General features: G+C 40.6%; 2 protein-coding genes across 6 annotated transcripts; one reads left to right on the top strand and one right to left on the bottom strand.

The window, feature by feature from the left end:
• The first annotated feature begins 826 nt into the window (after positions 1-826).
• On the top strand, positions 827-3,073 carry lhfpl5b (LHFPL tetraspan subfamily member 5b). The gene is made up of 3 exons (XM_085344965.1): positions 827-1,235; positions 2,666-2,939; positions 3,025-3,073. The coding sequence occupies exons 1-3, from the start codon at positions 827-829 to the stop codon at positions 3,071-3,073; spliced, it is 732 nt and encodes a 243-aa protein (XP_085201091.1).
• A 1,649-nt stretch (positions 3,074-4,722) lies between these two features.
• On the bottom strand, positions 4,723-19,540 carry srpk1a (SRSF protein kinase 1a). Of its 5 annotated transcripts, XM_085344049.1 has the most exons (17): positions 19,478-19,540; positions 18,798-18,852; positions 13,900-14,027; positions 13,490-13,598; positions 13,261-13,348; positions 12,878-12,965; positions 12,270-12,376; positions 11,262-11,427; positions 11,150-11,175; positions 10,776-10,998; positions 10,289-10,672; positions 10,007-10,107; positions 9,586-9,693; positions 9,267-9,336; positions 7,454-7,546; positions 6,371-6,463; positions 4,723-6,054 (listed from the first exon to the last, which is right to left on the bottom strand). In XM_085344049.1, exons 1-17 carry the CDS (start codon positions 19,488-19,490, stop codon positions 5,870-5,872), a joined length of 2,037 nt encoding a protein of 678 aa, XP_085200175.1. In that variant the 5' UTR covers positions 19,491-19,540; the 3' UTR covers positions 4,723-5,869. The 5 variants fall into 5 exon arrangements, with proteins under 5 accessions (XP_085200175.1, XP_085200171.1, XP_085200172.1 ...); XM_085344045.1 differs by lacking the exon at positions 6,371-6,463; XM_085344046.1 differs by lacking the exon at positions 7,454-7,546.
• Between the last annotated feature and the right edge of the window lie 387 nt (positions 19,541-19,927).

Raw genomic sequence — 19,927 nt, 5'->3', positions numbered from 1 at the left:
GCGCATCAGCCGCGAATTTCAGCAAACCTTATTCGTTCTGGCTCCGTATTCATGAGTTTCTAAAACTCGTTAAATATCAGATTATGACATTTAAGGAAACTGGGGAAATGGGGAGTTGGTAGAAAATTAAAACCGTAAAAATGTAACAGTTAAAAAAAAAGAGTGTTTACTGTTTATATTTACCTGTGGTTGCACTTTGGGCAACACAAGTAGCTGTTTACTTTCAGAAAACAGAATGATAGAAAAGGATTACAGTGTTAAAATCAGGCTTGTGTAGGCTTTATGTAAATAAAAACGTATAGTGTGACAAATCGATTGCCTTGATACTAATATTTGAAGCAGTGTTCAGGATAAATAGTTGTGTTTTTAAGCTTTTTAGTCAAAAGTTTGTAATATTAAACACCACGAAGAACTTTCTTTCACATTAAAGCGGAATCAAATGGATGAGTTTCCTGGCTGTGTAATAATAACTGTTGTTTATTTTAACCTCGCCTGTTCTTGCCTGCATGAAATGAATTAATTAGCTGTAACACACAGCCCTGTACGGCAGTTCATTCAAATGCGCTGTGTTAATTTACAGTAAATTAGTTTTAGTTACTTGCGGGTAACACTGCATCTTCACGCCAAGCCTTATCAGGTAGCTGTCAATCTGTGACATCAGAGAAACGTCATTAATTAGGCTGTGGTGCTCTCCAGGGTGCTGAATACTCAGCCAGTCCGCAGAACGAGCCGTGTGTGTCTGTGTGCGTTTATCCTTCCAGCTCTACAAACAAACCTCTAACAGACCTGCTTTCTTTCAAAAGGCCGACACAAACTTTTTGCGGACATGGACCTCCTTCCAGCGCAGGAAGCTGCCAAAATCTACCACACCAACTATGTGAGGAACTCCCGAGCCATCGGCGTCATGTGGGCTGTGTTTACCATCTGCTTCGTCATCATCACCATAGTGGTCTTCATCCAGCCCTACTGGATCGGAGACAGCGTCAACACCCCGCAGGCCGGCTACTTCGGCCTCTTTCACTACTGCATCGGCAACGCGCTGACCTCGGAGCTCACCTGCAAGGGCAGCATGCTGGACTTCGCTTCCATCCCCTCACCGGCCTTCAGGACTGCCATGTTCTTCGTTGGGACCTCCATGCTGCTGATTGTGGGCACCATGGTCGGCTTCAGTTTGTTCTTCTTCTGCAACGCTGGAAACGTCTACAAGATCTGTGCATGGATGCAGCTGGCCTCAGGTGAGGGACAAAGCGAAGAGGGTTGGTTGTAAAGTTGTTGTTCCCTTTACTCAACTGCAGTTGGCAGATTATTAGTATAAATTAGCTTTTCTCAACTACGTTTATTTGACACCTATAAACAGACAGATTACGAATTACATTAAAAAGTATGAGCAGTGTGAGTAATCATAAAACTGGTTTCACCTTCATCTTTAAGATGTTTGTTTGTTTGTTTGTTTGTTTGTTTGTTTGTTTGTTTGTTTGTTTGTTTGTTTGTTTGTTTGTTTGTTTGTTTGTTTGTTTGTTTGTTTGTTTGTTGGGGGGAGGGTTGTTACAAGCAAGAATATTGCTACGCATGGGTAATTGTTCATATGCGATGATTCATTAGACAGTAACCAAAGATAATTTTTAGCTTTTGCCTTTTTATAGTTTGCAGTGAAAAACTAACACTAAACTCACTAAACTCTAGGATCAGCTAAAAAAAAATAATACCGCAGACATTTAAAGCTGATTTTAAACAGTCCAGATGTGACAGAAGTGCAGACTTTGATCTTTAATTCAAGGGGCTTATTAAAAGTATTACAGCCGTTCATAAACATATTCCAACATTTTTCGTAGCTGAAAAAATGAAATGGAAGTTGTTTTTCTTTTAATATTGATGCATCACCTGGTGGATCTGTTAATACAATGGAAACAGACAAGGACAAGGAACAAAAGTTCTTGTGACCATAAATTACCAGTTTAAATAGAAGTCTGATGAGGTTCAGTTCATCGGTTTTATTATAACTATTCGTAAGTAATAGCTCAAATATTTCATCACCTCAATACCAGAACTCAAACTAAAGAGGCAGCTGTAAAGGAGCCATGAGACCTGTGCTTCTCTTGTAAGTCAGGTGTGAAACAATGAGCTCATCCCGTCACGGGTCGAGTTCTCACCTCTCCAGTTTCAGGTGTGATGTGCGTTTGTTGTGAAGGTTGTTCTTCGCCATGGCCAATAAGGAATCCTGTTTCAGCCCAGACTCTGACACCTTCGATAGCAGATCAGTTACCTGTAACAAGATCAGGTGTTGCTGTGTCGTTAAATTTGCACCTAAAACCATACGAGGGCCAGGAAAACGATAAAAGCCTGTAAAACTTTATGGGCATGTATCTGCAAACTCACATTCTACTGTAAGTAGCTTTTGGGGAAGCCCAGAGGAGACGTTACGGGAAGAACAGCATTTAAGATTTAAGAACTTTCATAACGGTACATCGTGCAAATGGCTCCACAGAGCATCATCTGCCTTGCTGAGCCATAAATAAATAAAAACTTTGGCACTTTATGGAGGTACATCATGTGTTATCATGCACTGGGGGCTCCAGAGCACCAGATTATAATTATTTATCAAAGTAAGAGCACACAAGAGGTAATTATTACAAGGCTTTGCCATTTCCATGTCCTTCCCCCGCAGGTGTGTTGATGGTGATGGGCTGCATGATTTACCCAGATGGTTGGGACTCTCCAGAGGTGAAGAGGATGTGCGGCCAGAGGACAGATAAGTACACGCTGGGAAACTGTACGGTGCGCTGGGCCTACATCCTGGCCATCATCAGCATTCTGGACGCCATACTCCTGGCATTGCTGTCCTTCACACTCGGCAACCGGCAGGACAAACTTCTGCCAGATGACTTTGAGCTGGATGGAGCAGGTGAGGGCTGTGGGGTGGTATGCAGACTGAATGCTGGGTATAGAAACAAATATTTTAATGTGTCATAGCTGGCATAGCACAAGTATAATGTGTGACATATAAAACAGCCACATTCCTTTCAGACTGGCTTGCTGCAAGGTCCTGCTGTTGTGCATGCCTGCTCTCTGTTAAGGCTTGAGCCATCATTAGAAAAAATTGCTTCACCTTAAGAAACGTATCCAAGATTGGAGATTTTTCTGCAGTTTTTTATATGCAGTCGTGTGAAAAAGAAAGTTACCACAGGACTCTTTGCAGGCCCGTGAAAAACTAAGTACACCCCATGTTTCAGTATTTTGTAGAAGCACCTTTAGCAGAATTACTTGAAGTTGTTGTTTTCAGTTTGACTATATGAGTCTCTCATGTGTCTGTGGAGGAATTTTGACCCACTCTTGTTTACGAAAATTGCACTTCAGTTCATTGCAGCCATTTAATTGTACACAGATCTCAAGAAATCCCACCACAGTATTTGAGTCAGGTTGAGGTCCGGACTTTCTGGGCTTTCAGTTTGCCATTACAGCTGTTTTCTTGTAGATTTGCTGCTGTGCTTGGGATTCTTGTCATGTTGAATGACCCATTTTCAGCCAAGCTTCAGCTGTCAGACAGATCCACCACCGTGCTTTACAGTTGGTATGAGGTGTTTGTGCAGACATGCCATGTTTGGGTTTTTATGAACCACCAATATGTCTGTGAAGGTTCTCAGTCATCCAGGTCATCGTAGTCAAAGGAGCTTGGAAAGAAAAGCGTCTGGACTTCTTTAAGTTGCTTGAAGACGTTTCACCTCTCATCCGAGAAGCTTCTTCAGTTCTAAGGTCACCACCAAATATCTTCACTTTGGTCTAATCTGTGGACAGGACATTGTGCCAGACGTCTTGAGATTAGTTCAGATGCAACTTTTCAAAGCTAAGTTGTGCTGCCATGTTCTTTTTAGAGAGCACAGGCTTGCTTCTAACGATCCATTCTTAATTGTACTGTCATGAACTTTAACATTTAGCTTGCTAACTTAGGCCTGTAGAATCTGAGATATAGCTCTTGGGATTACTTGTAGTTTCTCTGAGCAGTGCACATTGATGAGTAGCAACAATTCCTTGTAGATATCTTTTCTCTTTGTTAAACACCCAGTTGCTCCAGATCTGCAAACTGCTACAGCTTCTTTTATAGAGGCACTCACTCAGTTATTCAAGTTGGCCTTCAACAAATTTGTAATTAGGTTAAAAAGTTTTATCCATAAACTTTGTCAAATGAGCAGTTTTACAGTTATTTGTTGCCATAATTTGCCCAGTGTCCCAGTGGCTGAAGTCCATTAAATCTTTTTCTTGTTAAATCTGCTCCCTTTAGGGCTTACCCACAGAAAATCATTTTCCTCCATCTCGCCTGATCCCTAGCTTTCTTCTCTGTTACACCAACTCTCTCCATATCCTCCTCTGCGCTCTTTCCCCTTTACCTCCTGCCTGGTAGATCCATGTTCAACATCCTGTGTCCAACATATCCAGTCCCTTCTCTGCACATGGTCAAACCATTTCAGCCCTGGTGTCCACAAACATTTCTTCTTTTGTTTCTCTTTTACAGAAAACCCTTGATTGAATCCACAGACCTTCAGAGCCAGTGTAAAATACCATGATGCACTTTGGGTTTTCACCTCTCTTGTCGTCTAATGTTTACTGTGGTTTTGATTAATAAGATTTTGTGCTTCCTTATTTTACTATATATATTTCACAATACCCAATAAACAAGCCCACAGAAATCATGTATTGTATGAAGATCTGTTTTATTGTATGGTGTGTTGTACAGCTTTGTAAGTCGACAACTCACACAGAGTTTATGTTCTTGAATCTGACACCAATGTAAGTTTTTGTTTTTCCCCCCCATAGGTTTCGACAGATAACAGGTTACTTGGATATGATCTTTTTGGGACACCATGACATAATATCAGATCTCACCATTTCTATGGTAAAAACAGTGACATTGAACAGTTGACCACACATACAACTGATCTCAAACACACCTTCCATACGCTTTATTAAAACACAGCTACCCAGCTAAACAATTTTAGCTAAGATATAAGATTTGTTAAAAACTGTACATAACTGTAATATACATCAAGGCAAACTCTTTGGTACAGATATATACAGTTTATTTTCACTTTTTTTTTCTCCTTAAGATTGGGCTTCTTAACATGTTGTCTTGTTGAAACCTTTAAAATACTATATACCTGAATTGTAATAGGTGGATGAGAATACCAGCCTCCCATGAAAATGAAAGATCCCTATTATAATTAACTAAGGATACTAAATACCGGGTGACAACGGAATCGATATGGCTAAACATGACCTACTTTAATCAAACAGTGACCCTGCCTGAAGAAATGCATGAAATGAAAGTTACCCAAAGTCAGTGTACATGTCAGCCCAGTGTGAAACTTCCTAAAACCTTCATTACAAATACAAAATGTATTTCAAATGTTGAATGAGATTTGTTTTTTTTTTGTTTTTTTTTTGTTTTTTAAGTCACTACTGAAAAGATGTGGGAAAAGAGTTTTAGGGAACAAAAATGACCAATAACGGCTACATATCCTTGGTTTGTTCAGGTTTTAGTGCAGGAGTGTAACAAACAAGGATGAGTCACTAGCAGTACAATGACAGACTTCCTTAGAAGGGTGAACGGAGCACAGCAGTTTGAGCCAACATGAGCACAAAGTAATAATAAAAAATAAAAAAATCCACTGGATTCCTGACATCACACTGAGAACCAACTAATTCAAAGCAAATGTACACAGAAGCATTAGCTCAAAAACAAGAACAAATTCAAAACATCTAACCAAAAAAAGAAGAAAAATAAATATCCATCTGATATGCCCAAACTGGAAAGTGATCTGTTGCAGTCTCTGGAGGAGGTGGGAGGGAAGGGAGGTTCGATAGCTGGAGGTGTCCACTAGAGGGCGAGCCAGGGGTGGCGCAAGCACTCTGCGGCCGTGGCCCTTTTCTCTGGAATAAGCTCCAGCATGGGAAGAAGGAAGTCAGTGAAGCACTCTGCTTCTTCACGGGGCCACTCGTATTTGTCGATCAGCACCTCCAGCAGTCCCCACGGCTTCAACTTAGTGATGTGTTTCAAATCACCTGCAGACAGACAGCACTGCATCAGAACCACACCACTACAGAGTACAACAACTTCCCCATTTTAAACTTCACTTCAAGGGCAGTCATGTCTGCATAACTCCACATACAGTCTTAACAAATGACACTGATTAAATAGTTACCTTGTAATTGCCTTTTAAAGAAGGCCTGTTCTTTTGAACTGTAATATCCACTGGAGACATTTTTACATGTATATTCAAATGTATGAATAAGCAGCAATTGGGATTCAAGTAGGGAATATTCCAAAGCACAGTCAGTAACTCTCACTCGAATCTTGACAGTAAAGCTTCCGTTTTACCTTTCTTGGTGAAAAAATCCTTGGAATATTTGCCGGACATTATGAGTTTGCGTGGGACACTCCCCAGCAGCTCAATGATCAGTGCTATATGGTCTATACAGCAGACAGTTGCAAGAAAAAAGACAGACAAGACAAACAGATTCATCAGACAGTGGACCCAGTCACAGGCCCACTCTGGGTGTGTGGGTGGAGGGCAGAGGGAGAGAGAGGTCTGGGTGACGTCACACACACCAGCCTCACTGTTGGCAGAGGACGAGGTGTAAAACCAGAAGTTAGAAAGTTATAAAACAGAGCAGTTCATTAACCTTTAGCTCTTTTTTATTGTTCAGTTTGGGGTTTTTCCACTAAAGTTTCTCAGAACAAAAATAATTCCCACCACAAATTCACCCTGCAACTAGATTGACAAGACAGGCCCAGATAATGAAAATCATGTTTTTGTACTTCGTGTTAATTATTCATCAACTTCGCTGTCATTTCATCCGTAACTGTAACAGAGGTCTTAACATTTGCAGTAACCTTGGTACATATCAACAAAACAACTCCCACTCAGGGACCTTAAAAGGTTTACATCAAGACTGTCAGTTAATCCCTTATAGACATCCTTAATTAAAGCCATCTTACATTAATTATCATATTTCTGTAAACGTGTACTTTGAGCACATTAAGACTTTATATTCTGACATAAATACACTGACGTATAAAAGTAAAGGGTTCTTGCCTTTTTTGCCTCCTGTGATTGATTTCATTAAATGATTAAATTACATTTATAAAAAGACTGTTGTTGCGCAGTGGACTCCATGCAGAGGAAAAAGGTCATTCTGAATCTCCTCAGCAGGGACCAATACAGCATCAAGCACCTAGCCAAAATGTCTAAAGGCAGTGTACAAGGCTCTGCCAGGCAGTCTTTGGCAGAACACTTGAATCGTGATCAGTGGTTCAAAGAGGCTGGCATTTATTGGTTTCTTGCTTTGATGACGGGCCTGCACAAAACCATTTGATTGTGCTGACTGAAGTTAACCTCCTCCCTTGACCCTCCTTGTCCACCTTTCCCAGAGTGAGCCAAAGACAGAGGTGCTGGCGTACCTCTCTTGGTGAAGTATTCCTGTGAGTATTTTCCACTCAGAGCATAGTGTCGGGGGATTTTACCGAGCAACTCAATCATGAGAGCAAGATGGTCTGGAAATGAGGCACATCAGAGGAGAAGGAAGATGGAAAGTCACAGGGAGTTTGGAGAGGAGATGGCAAACAGTCAAGTGGAACAATGTATTAGGGACAAAGGATGATGATGATGATGACAGCCTAGTGTTACAAGTAGCACATGTATCAACAGCCTATATTAACCTACTGAAAACATCTGAACACATGGAGCTCATTCACTGTTGTATTTCAGAAAAATGACAACTATAAAGCAAGATGGGAAGTCTGCATTAAAGCACAGCCCTCAAAGCTATACAGTAAAACATAAAAAGCAGACTGATGCAAGTTTACTAAAAGTCTAATAAAACGTTAAACACAAAGCATTTATAGAACAGTAAGCCATGGTTTATGCAGGTGAAAAAGCTGCAGGATGTTCCAGTAAAGTCAAAGTTGAAGGACAGCACAAAGCAGACATGCCAGAGCAGAATCAAGTTAATATGGAAACTTTGAGCTAAGCAGCAAGCCAAAATTCCATTTTCACCTTATGTTTCAATTAGGGCTGTTCGATATAACGATATATATCGGATGACGATGTAAAAACATCTATCGTTTCATTTTACGCTATCGTTTGTTTCGTGGTGTCGCAAAATAAACTGTTTACGGCAATATTTTTCATCGTTTTGATGGTCACTGTAGTGGCTATATTAATTTCTTAAAGTTCTCTCTTTCTCTTACATTTTATATAACCACACTACGGACGGACAAGCGCCTGTTTTAATGCGTTTTGGTTAGCAACAACGATGGTAACAGCATCGCGTGTCCGCTTGTTTATGTTCCACATAAACCTTCCACAATAAAGCTCAAGATCCTGTTGAGACTTTTCAAAATAAACTGAATCACGTGAAAGAGCAGATTATTTACGGATGAGAATTAAAAAAAGAGCCGCCAGGTGCTAAAAAATAAACCTTAGACTCAAACGTTAGAACAGGCTTTTCCCCGCAGCACGCCGTGTAATAAATACTCACAAAGAAAACGGCGGCCTTTACAACTTATGTCTAAAAATGTATCGTTTCATGCATCGGTTAAAACACTCGACTCCAGCTACACGACGCGCAGCTGGAAACACTTCACGCAAGTCGAGCTGCCCGAGATTCACAGAGTTTACAGAAAATGTTACATTTTTGTGATTTATATCGTTATCGGACGATAGAATTCTTATATCGGGATATGAGATTTTGGTCATATCGTACAGCCCTAGTTTCAATTAAAACTTGAGGTGAAAATGGATTAAACATAAAGTATGAGTAACCAGGAGGTGAGGAAAAGGTGAGAAGAGAATTGAAGAGATGGCCCCATCTCCAGTGCGGTAAAGAAGTGGCTCAAGTTGCTAGATAGGAAATACACACAGGAATGCTCATACTTTTCATACTTTACAATTCTTCTTCTGAATTCGAAGCCATTAATGGAGCACCTCATTAACATGTTAACACTGTGCAAAGTGCACTGTAACTGGAGCTCCAGTGAAGGTGAGGACTTGCATGCATATTGGACATTTTAAATAATTCAACAGTTCAACACTGATAACAGAAGATTTAACAACACTATGGTGCTTTTAACAGTAGCAGTAATACTAAACAGAAGTCCCACTCACTAGTGAAACACATTTCAATACATCTACTAAATCGAGCTCTGAGAATTAATGATCTACAGTTAAAACTTGTACTTTAAAAACAGAATGTACAGGAAGACCAGACAATACCTTCATCTCTGGAATAATCTTCCCCAGAATGTGGTTCAAACAAGTAGTCCCCTGTGGCAAGCTCAAAGGCCTGAGGACAATACAAACACAGGGAGGGGAAAAAACAAAAAGAACAGTATGAAGCCATCTGTCCAAATCTCAATAAATCCCTCCCACCACTGACTAGACTCTCATTACACTTCTTGAGTCTTTAAGATACAATGAGGGGTTTTTTTTTCCCCCCTTCAGATAAATTTTTTTTGTTCTATTCAGTTTTTGGGGGGAGTTTAAGCACCTTTTGGCTCTATATAAATAGTTTGATGCAGAGAAAATTTCTCACCATACAGGCTGTGCTCCAAATATCAGCTGGTGTGCTGTATCCAGAACCAATAAGTACTTCTAGAGACCGGTACTGTCGTGTCTGGATGTCTTCAGTAAAGTGCTTGTGCTGAGAGGAAAAAAGACAAATACGAAAACAACAACGTATATCATGTAGGTTTCATCATGTGTAGCGATAACACACTGAAAAACAGAAATATTTTACATGAGAATAAAAAATTTTGAAATTATAAATGGACTCTATGCTCTATTTGAAATCTGGATCACACTCCCATCTGGTAAATGATTTCTCATTTTAAAACCATAAAAAGCAGGAATACCGAAACATTACTTTCAGTAGCTAGATGACACTCGATGTCTCCCTGGCTGTACCGTTTCATCACTTATGAGGAAATCCCTTTGGTCATTAGCAGGCTACTCACCACCCAGCAGGCATTTCCCAAATCTGCAATCTTGACCTTGATCTTGTCTGCATTGAGTGGCTCAAGTGGGTTAACTAGCAGGGATCCTGCTGTCAGCTTACCTTTATAAAGCACAGAGAGAAGCAGCGACATTGAATAAAACAATGGGATAAACACTGAATAAATGATAAGTATAATCATAAGTAGTTCAAAGTTCACATGGTTTTTGTTAAATTTCCAAAGCAGCTCAGCTACAGCAAACAGCTTCTAAAAACCTAAACCAATCGATTTCGGTTCACTGACCATTTCGTGCATCTTCCTGGCTACTATAGTGACAGTTGGACCCATCCTCACCATCTTCTTCTAAAATGCCTTGTTCCAGCTCTCTGTCCTCCAGCCCAGCAGAAAAGCGTTTCTCAGTAACTCCACGGCTACGAGCCCCAGTTCCTTTAGTCTCTGTGTACACATCATTGAAATCTGTAGACTCAACACCGTTGTAAATGGAGTGGAGAGGAGACTCCACGTGTTGATCCTCTGGAGAGGCACACTGTTCTGTGCACTCTGCATTGCCATTATGTTGGTCTTCATCGCTATGCTGGAAGTCACTCTCCTCCACATGGCCATTACAGTTCATTTCAGACAGTTCCTCTGGTCCCACCCTCATGTGATCTGCATTCAAAGTGCTCCCTGAAAGTAGCAGAAAATGTATTTTCAGTTGATTCATATCAGATTTTTTGGCTGCTTTGCAAATTTTGCAGAACACATTACTTCTCTGATGTTAGCGTCTTACCATCTGTTTCCTCCTTTCCTATCTCCGCAAAAGACACCTGTCTGAGAGGCGCACAGGCTCGTCCCTTTTCAGTCTGTGGGTCGTCTTCATCTTCATCATCCTCTCGTATCTCTGTGGTCTTTTCCATTTCCTCAAGGTCCAAGATGCACTTCTCCAGCAGCTCCGCCTGCCGCTTCTGCTTCTTTTTTAACTTCTTCTTCTTGTTCTTGGACATTTTTACTGTCTGTCAAAGACAAAAACAAAGGAAAGGTTTGCACATTTGTAGGACTGATTTAAAAGTAAACTAAAAAAACAAAACCAAACCTAAAAACATGAGGCTAATATCTAAGCAGAGAGTAAAAAAAAAAAAAAAAAAAAAAAAACAAGTCTTGTACCTGTTTTGGAACTGGTGCTGTGCTTACTGTAAAGAGAACATGAGATAAGTAAAAACCTGTACTAAACCTATGAATGCAGATATAAAAGTGAGTGTGCATGCACATCTCATACTCGCTGAACCAGAGGGAGGAGGTGCCCCAGCCTTCTGCCACTCTGTGGCTTCAGCTGCAAGCCTCCGTACGTAAGGCTCATCTACGCTCATCAGGATGTTCTCCGGCTTGATGTCTGTGTGGATAATATGACACTTTGTGTGCAGGTAGTCCAGACCTTGGAGAACCTTTTAAAAATAAAAAAAAATACATTAATGGAAAATGGTTATCTGATTGTGTAGATCAAATTAACCAATCACACTGACTTGGACACAAAACCTTTACCAACTAAACTTAAGGAAACTTTAAAAAGAAAAACATATTGCATCAATTTTCAGGTTTTTCTTTTCTTGGAAACAAATATACTAACTTTGCACAACTCAGAGTTCATAAATAATCCTTATTAATCACATTTGGCTTTGCTGCAGTCCGTCAGTTTATCCTCTCTGAAACACACTATTTTAGCTCTTCTCTCTTTAAAGCAAAGGAGCCAAGACTAGGAAAAAAGAAAATCTTAAAAAGAATCCCTAGGGCAGTCTGAAGCCAGAGCGTTTGGTTTGTAGTTAATACACAATGATACTATCATTATTTTAGCCTTAGTGCTGCTTATTGAAAATCCATCCATGTAACAAACACAGCATATAACAGAACATAAAGAAAGCATAAAAGGGTCCCTTTAAGAGAACACAAAAGCTTAACAATCTAAGAAAGTTTTAATAAAAGAAACATTTGCTGTTTTTCAAAGGACATCGAATAAAAAGCTGTGGAATAAACAACACTAATCCACAGAAGAGCTGTGCAATTAACTGCTGAATTAGTCATTTGTTTAACCATGAAAAAAAGCCCCCTCAGTTTTGCCTCACTCCCAATCTGTTTTGTTAAGCAGCTTACTGTTAATATGTAAAGTTCTTCTACCCTGACTGTTTTCCATCCATCGTGCAGCCTGCAGGCTACACAACTCTTGTGAACGACTGAGCCTTAATGATGAGTCATAGGCATTCAAAAGGTGTGCCTGTGGGTCTCACTTTACCTGCCGTATGATGCTCTTCACACAAGCCAGGGGCAGTCCTTGGTAGTTTGATTTTATTATCCATTTCAATAAGTGATGTCCTAACACCTCAAACACCATGCAGACGTCTGAAGATTGGAGCAGTTAAGATGGCAAAGTAATAGCGGTAAAGCAAAACTGAAAACAAACAAAGGAAAAAACAACTGCCTAAATGAGGAGTGGCATTGATTGTGCTGAAGAAAGGACACGTAGATGTGCAACCCATACGCTTTTGTTAGAGCCTCTCGTGTTACAGCTACAGCAATCCCTCAGGCATTCAGGGGATCTTACCCAACTAAAGTGTTGTGATGGGGGTGGAGGTCTGTTTGGGACACATAAGATTCCATTTGTCACACCCTCACCTGTTGTTTACTTTCTTACTTGCGTACGGCTTTTTAGCTGACATGGACACGAAGGGAAAGAAAGTTCTGTACATTCAAAAAACAAACAAAAAAAACCCCCATTTCTAATAAGACTAAAGTTTTTGTTTTGGGGACTTTCCCCCTCCCAGCAGGAGGTAATTTGACAAATCAAATGTGACTAATAATAAAAACCAGGAAACATCTGTTATATCTGGCTGTGAAGGATACGAGTTCCATTGACGCCAGAGATCTTGAAGTCATCTAGAAGCTGGACTACCATCTCTCGGTTGGGATCATTCGTGTCAGAGTTTCTTACCTACAGACAAAAAAAGAAAAGAGAAGAAAAAATATATATATTTTGTTGTGGGATCCACACACATCATTTACATGTAAAACTGTGTGAACATGCGTGCTGGAAGACATGCAAGCCGAGTGCATGAATAATGTGTAAAAGCTGTAGTGTAAGCAATGCCCTGCTGTCCTTGCACCACGTTGCTGTACACTCTGATGCATCTCCAGATATCCCCACAACTAATTAGTGAACACTTCCTGCGCTTACTGATTACATATTTCATCAAAACCTACTGCATGCAATTAAATCTGATACTCACAGATCTGAGCAGTTTTATCTCATCCAGTGCTGTTTCTGTGTAGTGCTCCGCGCTCTTCACCACCTTCATTGCAACAAACCTCTTTACCCTGCAACCACAGAATGTAATGTTCACTAATAGGAAGCAAAGTAAACCGTCTCTGAGCCAGCTGCTGCTGCATCTGGAATCCAATGTCAAGTCTCAAAAACAAAACATGAATTACAAATATGCAGTAAAGTTTTTCTCATACTGAATATCCCAGGCGAGCCACACGGTGGAGAAGTGTCCCCAGCCGAGCTTCCGAATTACATGGTATTTTCCATTATAAAGGTCTCCTACTTTCACATGGTGGTAGCCACCTAAAAGATAAGAAATTCAAGCTGCTTAGATAAATAAAGAGGTGAGCATGTATGCATGTATACAGAACAGCCAGTGCATTTACATTCACTGTAATAACAGGTCACAACTAACCAAAGCGACACCATTTATTGAAACAGTCAAATCAAATATTGATTTATCTGTTTAAACTAAGGTGCGAATCGCTAATACTCTGTTATCATTTTTCTACTGGGGAAAAAAACAAACAAACAAAAAAAAACTTGAATCAAATACAGTGCAATATAGTGTGCCTTTGAATGCAAAAAGTAAAGAGGAACCCACCTTTGCAGTAGTCATTGGGGTCCTCCTGCTCTTCATCATCAGAGCCAAGGATCTCTTCAGGTTCCTCAGGTTCCTGAGGGGAGGCTTCAGCCTGAGGATGCTGTCGAGCTCTGGGATTGGCTGGCTGCCTGATGGGACAACAACAATTATGAAAGACGTCGATGGAACAGAGCTCTGATGCATTTACCGTCCATTTATCAAATATTAGCTCAACAATAAGGCGTGCCCAGGATGAGAGGATTTTATTACAGGACATGCGGGTGAGACTAACTGAACAAGACTGCAGCTCATTGATAACCGATGAGTTCGACTCTTCTACATAGCAAGAAAGAATCAAAGCTCAACCTTTTACTTCCAAAAACACTGCAGAAATGGTGAACAGCTGTACAGTTTAACTTAAACAGATGCATTACAAAGCAGTGGGAACGTTCTCCTGCCTCTCCTGGGATCTGACCTTAATTGGCTGAAAAAGTAAGTGGCATTAACTAGCTAGCATTAGCAACTGAGTAATTCACTCTAACACTAATACTTTACTGAACAACATAATCATGTTAGCCAAGCACCAACAGAGTGTGCCTGCTCTGGATGATCAGTCACAGTGATGGACATAGATGTTTCAAAATCACCTCCTGTATAAACGGCTAACTAGAGACAGGAAGAACTTCCTCATCAGCCAAGTTTTTTGTTGCATAAACATAACCCATATAACACAGCATTTATTAAAAAGCCTCTCACACAAAATAATCAAACATGACAAGAACCACTCGTTCTTAAACAAACGACACCAGGGCTGATCGCAAAAAATAAATAATTGGTGCACATCTGGTGTATGTATAAAGCTACAAATAGACAACTGTTTTATAAATCTATCATAAAGGAGGGTTATAACTGTAAGCATCCACAGTCACATTTCAATCACTGAAAATGTGAAATGTCAACCACAAATAAAACTTTACTCCAGGGTAATATGTCATCTTTCATTGCAGACTTCAATTAACCCACAACTACCTCTTTAAAAAAAATAAAAATAAAGAATGCATATGTGTAATATGAAGAAACTATGAATTAACTTGGGTTGAGGTGAGGACTCCTCATGAGGTGACATGGACCTTGCTTTGTGCACTGGTGTTGGAATAGGAAGGAATCCCCAAACTGTTTCCACAAAGCTGGAAACATAACATTGTCTTGGTATGCTGAAGCATTAATAACCGTTTTCCCACTTGTACCTACTTGGGCCGGCTCAACACAGTTTTTAGAGTTTTCCATTAGGTGGTAGTACCATGGTAATAGGCAATTTTAGTACCTACTAATTTTTGAAACGTGGCAACGAGGAAAATGGAAAGAAAAGAGAAAAAACAAAAACAAAAAAAAAAAAAACCCAACAACTCCCACTGTGGTCCCTCGAGATTGGCAAAAAGTTGTACTCCGAGCAACAGGTCTATGCTTTTCCATTGTTGTGGTGATCATGACGCATACAAATACTCCACGCATGTTAAGCGGTAACTTATTGCAATTGAAAATGACCGAAACAGAGTCAAATCATGCAGGTACTAGTGAAAAGGGGCTAGAAGAGTTCCTTTCACTGAAACTAAATGGCAGAGCACAAGTTTTGAAATAACAACGTCACACCATAGTTCCTTCCCCAACTTTATACTTGGCACAATGCAGTCAGATAAGTTCTGTTTCTCTGGCTACTACCAAACCCAGACTCATCCATCAGATTACCAGACAGAGAGAACAGCATGAGTCTTCACTCCAAAAAACTCCACTCCTCTAGAGTTGTATCTGATGCGCTGGACTCTACTTGGTGACATGAGGCTTGGAAGCAACTGCTCGCTCCTGGAAACCCAGTCCATGACGCTCTCTGTAAACTCTTCTTGAGCTAATCTGAAGGCCACGTGAAGTTTGGAGGTCCGTAGCGAGTGACTCTGCAGAAAGTTGGTGACCTGTGTACTATGCACCTCCGCATCTGGTGACCCTGCTCTGTAAATTTATGTGGCCTACCACTTAGTGGCAAACTTGGTGTTGTTCCCAATCGCTTCCACTTTATTATAATACCACTAACAGTTGACTCTGGAATATTTAGTAATGAAGAAATTTCACAACTGGACTTGCTGCACAGATGGCATCCTATCATGGTACCACGCTCAGGGCTCGCAAAATCGCTAGCCCGACGTCCCGGGGCTAGCGATTTTTCTGGTCGGGCTACCAAAATCCATCTCAGCCCTGCCCGTCAGGCTGTCATAGGAAGAAAAAAAAAAATATGTCAATGCTTTTGCATTCTTTCACAAACGTAGCTGTCAGTATGTGACATATTGAAATCGCGTTTGAATTTCCGCTTGTTTTTTGCTTCACTTTGCGATAGCGCAGACTGAATAGAGAGCGGCAGCTACTGACTGGTGAGTGACGGATTAATTGCGCACCAATTCCTCTGACATCGTCTTATCACTCATTAGCTTACTATTCAAACGTGACAAGTGAAATCTCCCGCAGCAAGCTTAAACATGTGATGCAGGTTGAATGCGCAGAGAATCGCTGATCATTATGCAAGTGCCTGTGTAAAAGCAGATTGATTTACGCAGGTATTTTAGTTCAAATAAGACAGGTGAGGGTGAAGAAGGGACAGCCAAAGAAAAGCCGACCACAAAACGGAAAAGTTGTGACAAATCAGGCTATGAGGCAAAAACAAAAGTGCAGCTTTTTTTTGGTTTCATGGACAAAAGAATTTCTGTGGCTGGAATATGACGAGCTAAATAACAATGTTCTGACGGGTGTGTCTTGAGTTTCCCTCGATTTCCTAGTTGACAAGCACCTTTGTTACTGGGACCAGTAATTTTAAGAAAGACCCCATTAGAACCCATGAGAAATGCAAGAAATGCATTATTGCTCAGTCTGCAGTATCTTTCCCAGAACAAACGCCAATTGCAAAAAAACTACTAAAAATAAACCAAGCACAACAAGAAGTCCAGAAGAAACGCAGAAGAAAAAGCTGTTTAGAACAGCGCGATGTTGCAAAGCGTGAACTACCTTTGGCAAAATTTAGCAGCCTTTGCAAACAAAGCAAATGGCCTAGATCTTGGTTCCACTTACCTCTTACCCGTGACTTCAGTGGAAATGTCAGATTCAGGATCTGACACAGACTGATCCATGTTCTACACAGTTCTTACAAGTTCATAGAAATTTCTGTTCAATTAGGGCCAAATATTTGAGTTGATGATTGTATTTTTTTTACAGTTGTTGTAATTTGTGTTTTAACAATTTTTTAAGTCAATCAAAAAATTGTCCTTTTTTTTTTTCAGGCTACTTAAATTTATTTTGGGCTACCAAAAACTGAAGAGTGTCTGCCCGAAGGGCTACCAGAGATTTTGAAATTTTGCGAGCCCTGACGCTGGATTTCACCAAGTTCCTGAGAGCGAGCCACTGTTTCACAAATTTTTATAGACAGTCTGCAGGTGAAAGCCAAACAGCCTGATGTTACTTCCTCCACAGAGCAGATTAAGCCTGCTCATCTCTACTGGAGCCAAGAGAGCAGAGATCACATTCAACTAAATTCCTACAACTGGGCTGCAGTGTTTCACAAATGAGCTGCTGGTTTTCTACATAATCCTGCAACCTACTTCTTTGTGCCTGACATGGTCAGCTGAAGCGGTGCATGTTTGTCCAAGGATGACAAAATAAACTGATTCAAATAATTACTTGATATGAATCTTGACTTTCTAATCAAGCTTTGAATCTGAAACGCATTCATTATATTTTAAATCATAAAGCTGGTAAAAACAAGGCAGTAATTTAATACTGATTATCTGTACAGTTCTCGTGTTGTCTGCTTTAACATTTACACTGCTGGATTATTAACACATTTTAAAACATTTTTTGCATCTTGAGAGGTAAATGCATGGCTTTTCAAATTCACTTCAAAATGCAAATAAATACATCGTCTAAATTACATACTCATGCATTTTCATTCACAGAGAGAGAAAGCAGATGAAGCATATTTGAATGCAGAGCCAGTCTCAGTTAGTCATCCTTTCATTATAAAAAGCTTTAATATTGGGTGTGTGCACCTTGTTTTAATGAGCCTCATCCTTTTGGGTGTGAGGACAAATGTCTGATGCACATTTTCCTTCAGACTCTCACAGCACTTCAAAACATTAACCAGTCCACTCCATTATATCCTCTGAGGTTGTTTTGTTCGTCTATACATGCAGTGCCCATTGTGCTAGGATTACTGCAGAATGCAGCTGCTCTGCTTTAAGTTGCATTTAGTTTCTTGGTATCACATGATTCTTACGGCTAATAAAACATTCAAGTATGCGCCATGAAGATAATGCTGTCAGGAGGAGAGTATCCTCAATGGTGCTGTTTTCAGTTAAACACCATGCTTCGGTGGGCTGATGTGGGCTTCTTCATTCTCTTGTTTTAAATATAGCACTGGCTGTTATGTAACGCTCTGGAGGATGCCACTGGTGCAGGCATGATTAGTAGATTGTTGGGCACACCAAAACAATCGGTACTGGAGATCAACGCTTGACAGCCCTATTTACAGCAACTAATCATTCAGAAATATTTTCAGGTGATCACAGCGTTTAAGTATTATATTCCTGGTATGGCTTACAGAGCACCCAAAACTTGTGTTTTTTGTTTTTTTTACTAAAGCACTGTAGAGCAAAAAGAATAAGCTGTGGCGTGTGCAGACCAAAACAAAGTTTAAGTGCAAACAAGCAGTCAAAGGCCTTTAACAGCTTCTCCAATGTCAGAACAGCAGCAAATACACCAAAGTGCAACAAACAATCTGCTTTGATTGAGTACAGCTGACAAAATACTTGTTCATGTGCGGGTGTCCTGAAAAACGGGACACACATAAGAGGGAATGACATTTAAATGGAGCAGTGACTCACTTTTTGTTGGTTTTCTTTGCTTTCACCCTTTTCTTCCTCGCCTGGAGTGCCAGCACTGCAACAACAACAAAAAGAATAGAAAAACCATTGTCTGTTTGCCTTCTTGATTTCCAGCTGACACTCACGACAAAACAAATGAAGCCATCTGAAATAAACAATTACCTCACTCCAACGTTCATATGCACCGTGTTGGGTCATGTTTGCACCTAACAGTATCTAAAATCAGTGTCAGTGCATGTGTCGGTTTGCCAGAACCCATCCAACGTTAAGTTACATCACTGAGCTTCCCACCTAGGCAACGCTCGTCTCAAACACGGTAATGTGGCGTGAAGTGATTTCAGCCACTACAGCGGCTAATTATGGACTCATACATGAATGCACGGTTATCGTGGCCGGTGTTACGGGCTGTGTTTAAAATGGAAGGAGCTGGAGAGCTAAATGTATCGAGCTAATCCTGACATGTCCTATTGAAGCTAAAGCTAACGTCTAGAGGGCTAGCGCTCCAGCTCAGTGCGCGACAGACGCGTTCAATTAAACCGCGTATCACAATGTATGCTGCTCGGCGAAAAATAATGTTTTTATATTTGTCACTGCACGACAACATCGACTGTAACGGCAAACCGCACACACAATGTGTTACACCAGTCACACAGCGTGCAACGTGTCGCGTGAAGATTTACCTTTCCTCTCCATGTCGGCTGGATCCGTAGCTTAGCAGTTAGCTACACAGCCAGTGATCGAATGTTCCACGCATGCGCACTGGCTTGCTATGTCGAAGGGAAGCTTCTCTGGTGACGTCTCTGCCCGTGTATCAAACCGTTTTTATGGATTTTAGGGCAAACTGCCTTATAAAGAAGTATTTAAAGCAGCCTCACTGATAGCCGTGCAGCTCAGGAATTTAACCTTTTATTTACCTTTCGTGCATGTTTTAACTAAGGCAGCAGTGTAGGTAGGTGGGTTAAATGAACGGCATGATTGGTGACGTGATTCAGTGGTTTGTGCCCAGATTGGGATTAATATTAAAGTGTTGGTAACCTTTGTTATACTGGATGCTGATAGCAGTACAGAACAAGCTGACTGCATGGTTTGGTAAAAGGCAGACTGGAATTTACATAGCTGGACACTTGATA

This window comes from Diplotaxodon limnothrissa, linkage group LG20, assembly GCF_057381915.1.
Source record: "Diplotaxodon limnothrissa isolate DT_005_m linkage group LG20, D_limnothrissa_male_GT1.1, whole genome shotgun sequence".
Classification (NCBI taxonomy): Eukaryota; Metazoa; Chordata; class Actinopteri; order Cichliformes; family Cichlidae; genus Diplotaxodon; species Diplotaxodon limnothrissa.
This window is presented reverse-complemented; position numbering and strand designations above follow the sequence as displayed.

Bases quoted from the DNA above. Each gene is read 5' to 3' on its own strand.
- lhfpl5b (XM_085344965.1), top strand. From the start codon at position 827: ATGGACCTCCTTCCAGCGCAGGAAGCTGCCAAAATCTACCACACCAAC. The intron at 1,236-2,665 runs GTGAGGGACAAA...CTTCCCCCGCAG, and splicing joins ATGGATGCAGCTGGCCTCAG to GTGTGTTGATGGTGATGGGC. The intron at 2,940-3,024 runs GTATAGAAACAA...CATTCCTTTCAG, and splicing joins GTATGCAGACTGAATGCTGG to ACTGGCTTGCTGCAAGGTCC.
- srpk1a (XM_085344049.1), bottom strand. The intron at 10,673-10,775 runs GTAAGACGCTAA...TGCTACTTTCAG, and splicing joins AGGAAAGGAGGAAACAGATG to GGAGCACTTTGAATGCAGAT. The intron at 9,694-10,006 runs GTGAGTAGCCTG...TTTTCCTCTCAG, and splicing joins TGGGAAATGCCTGCTGGGTG to CACAAGCACTTTACTGAAGA.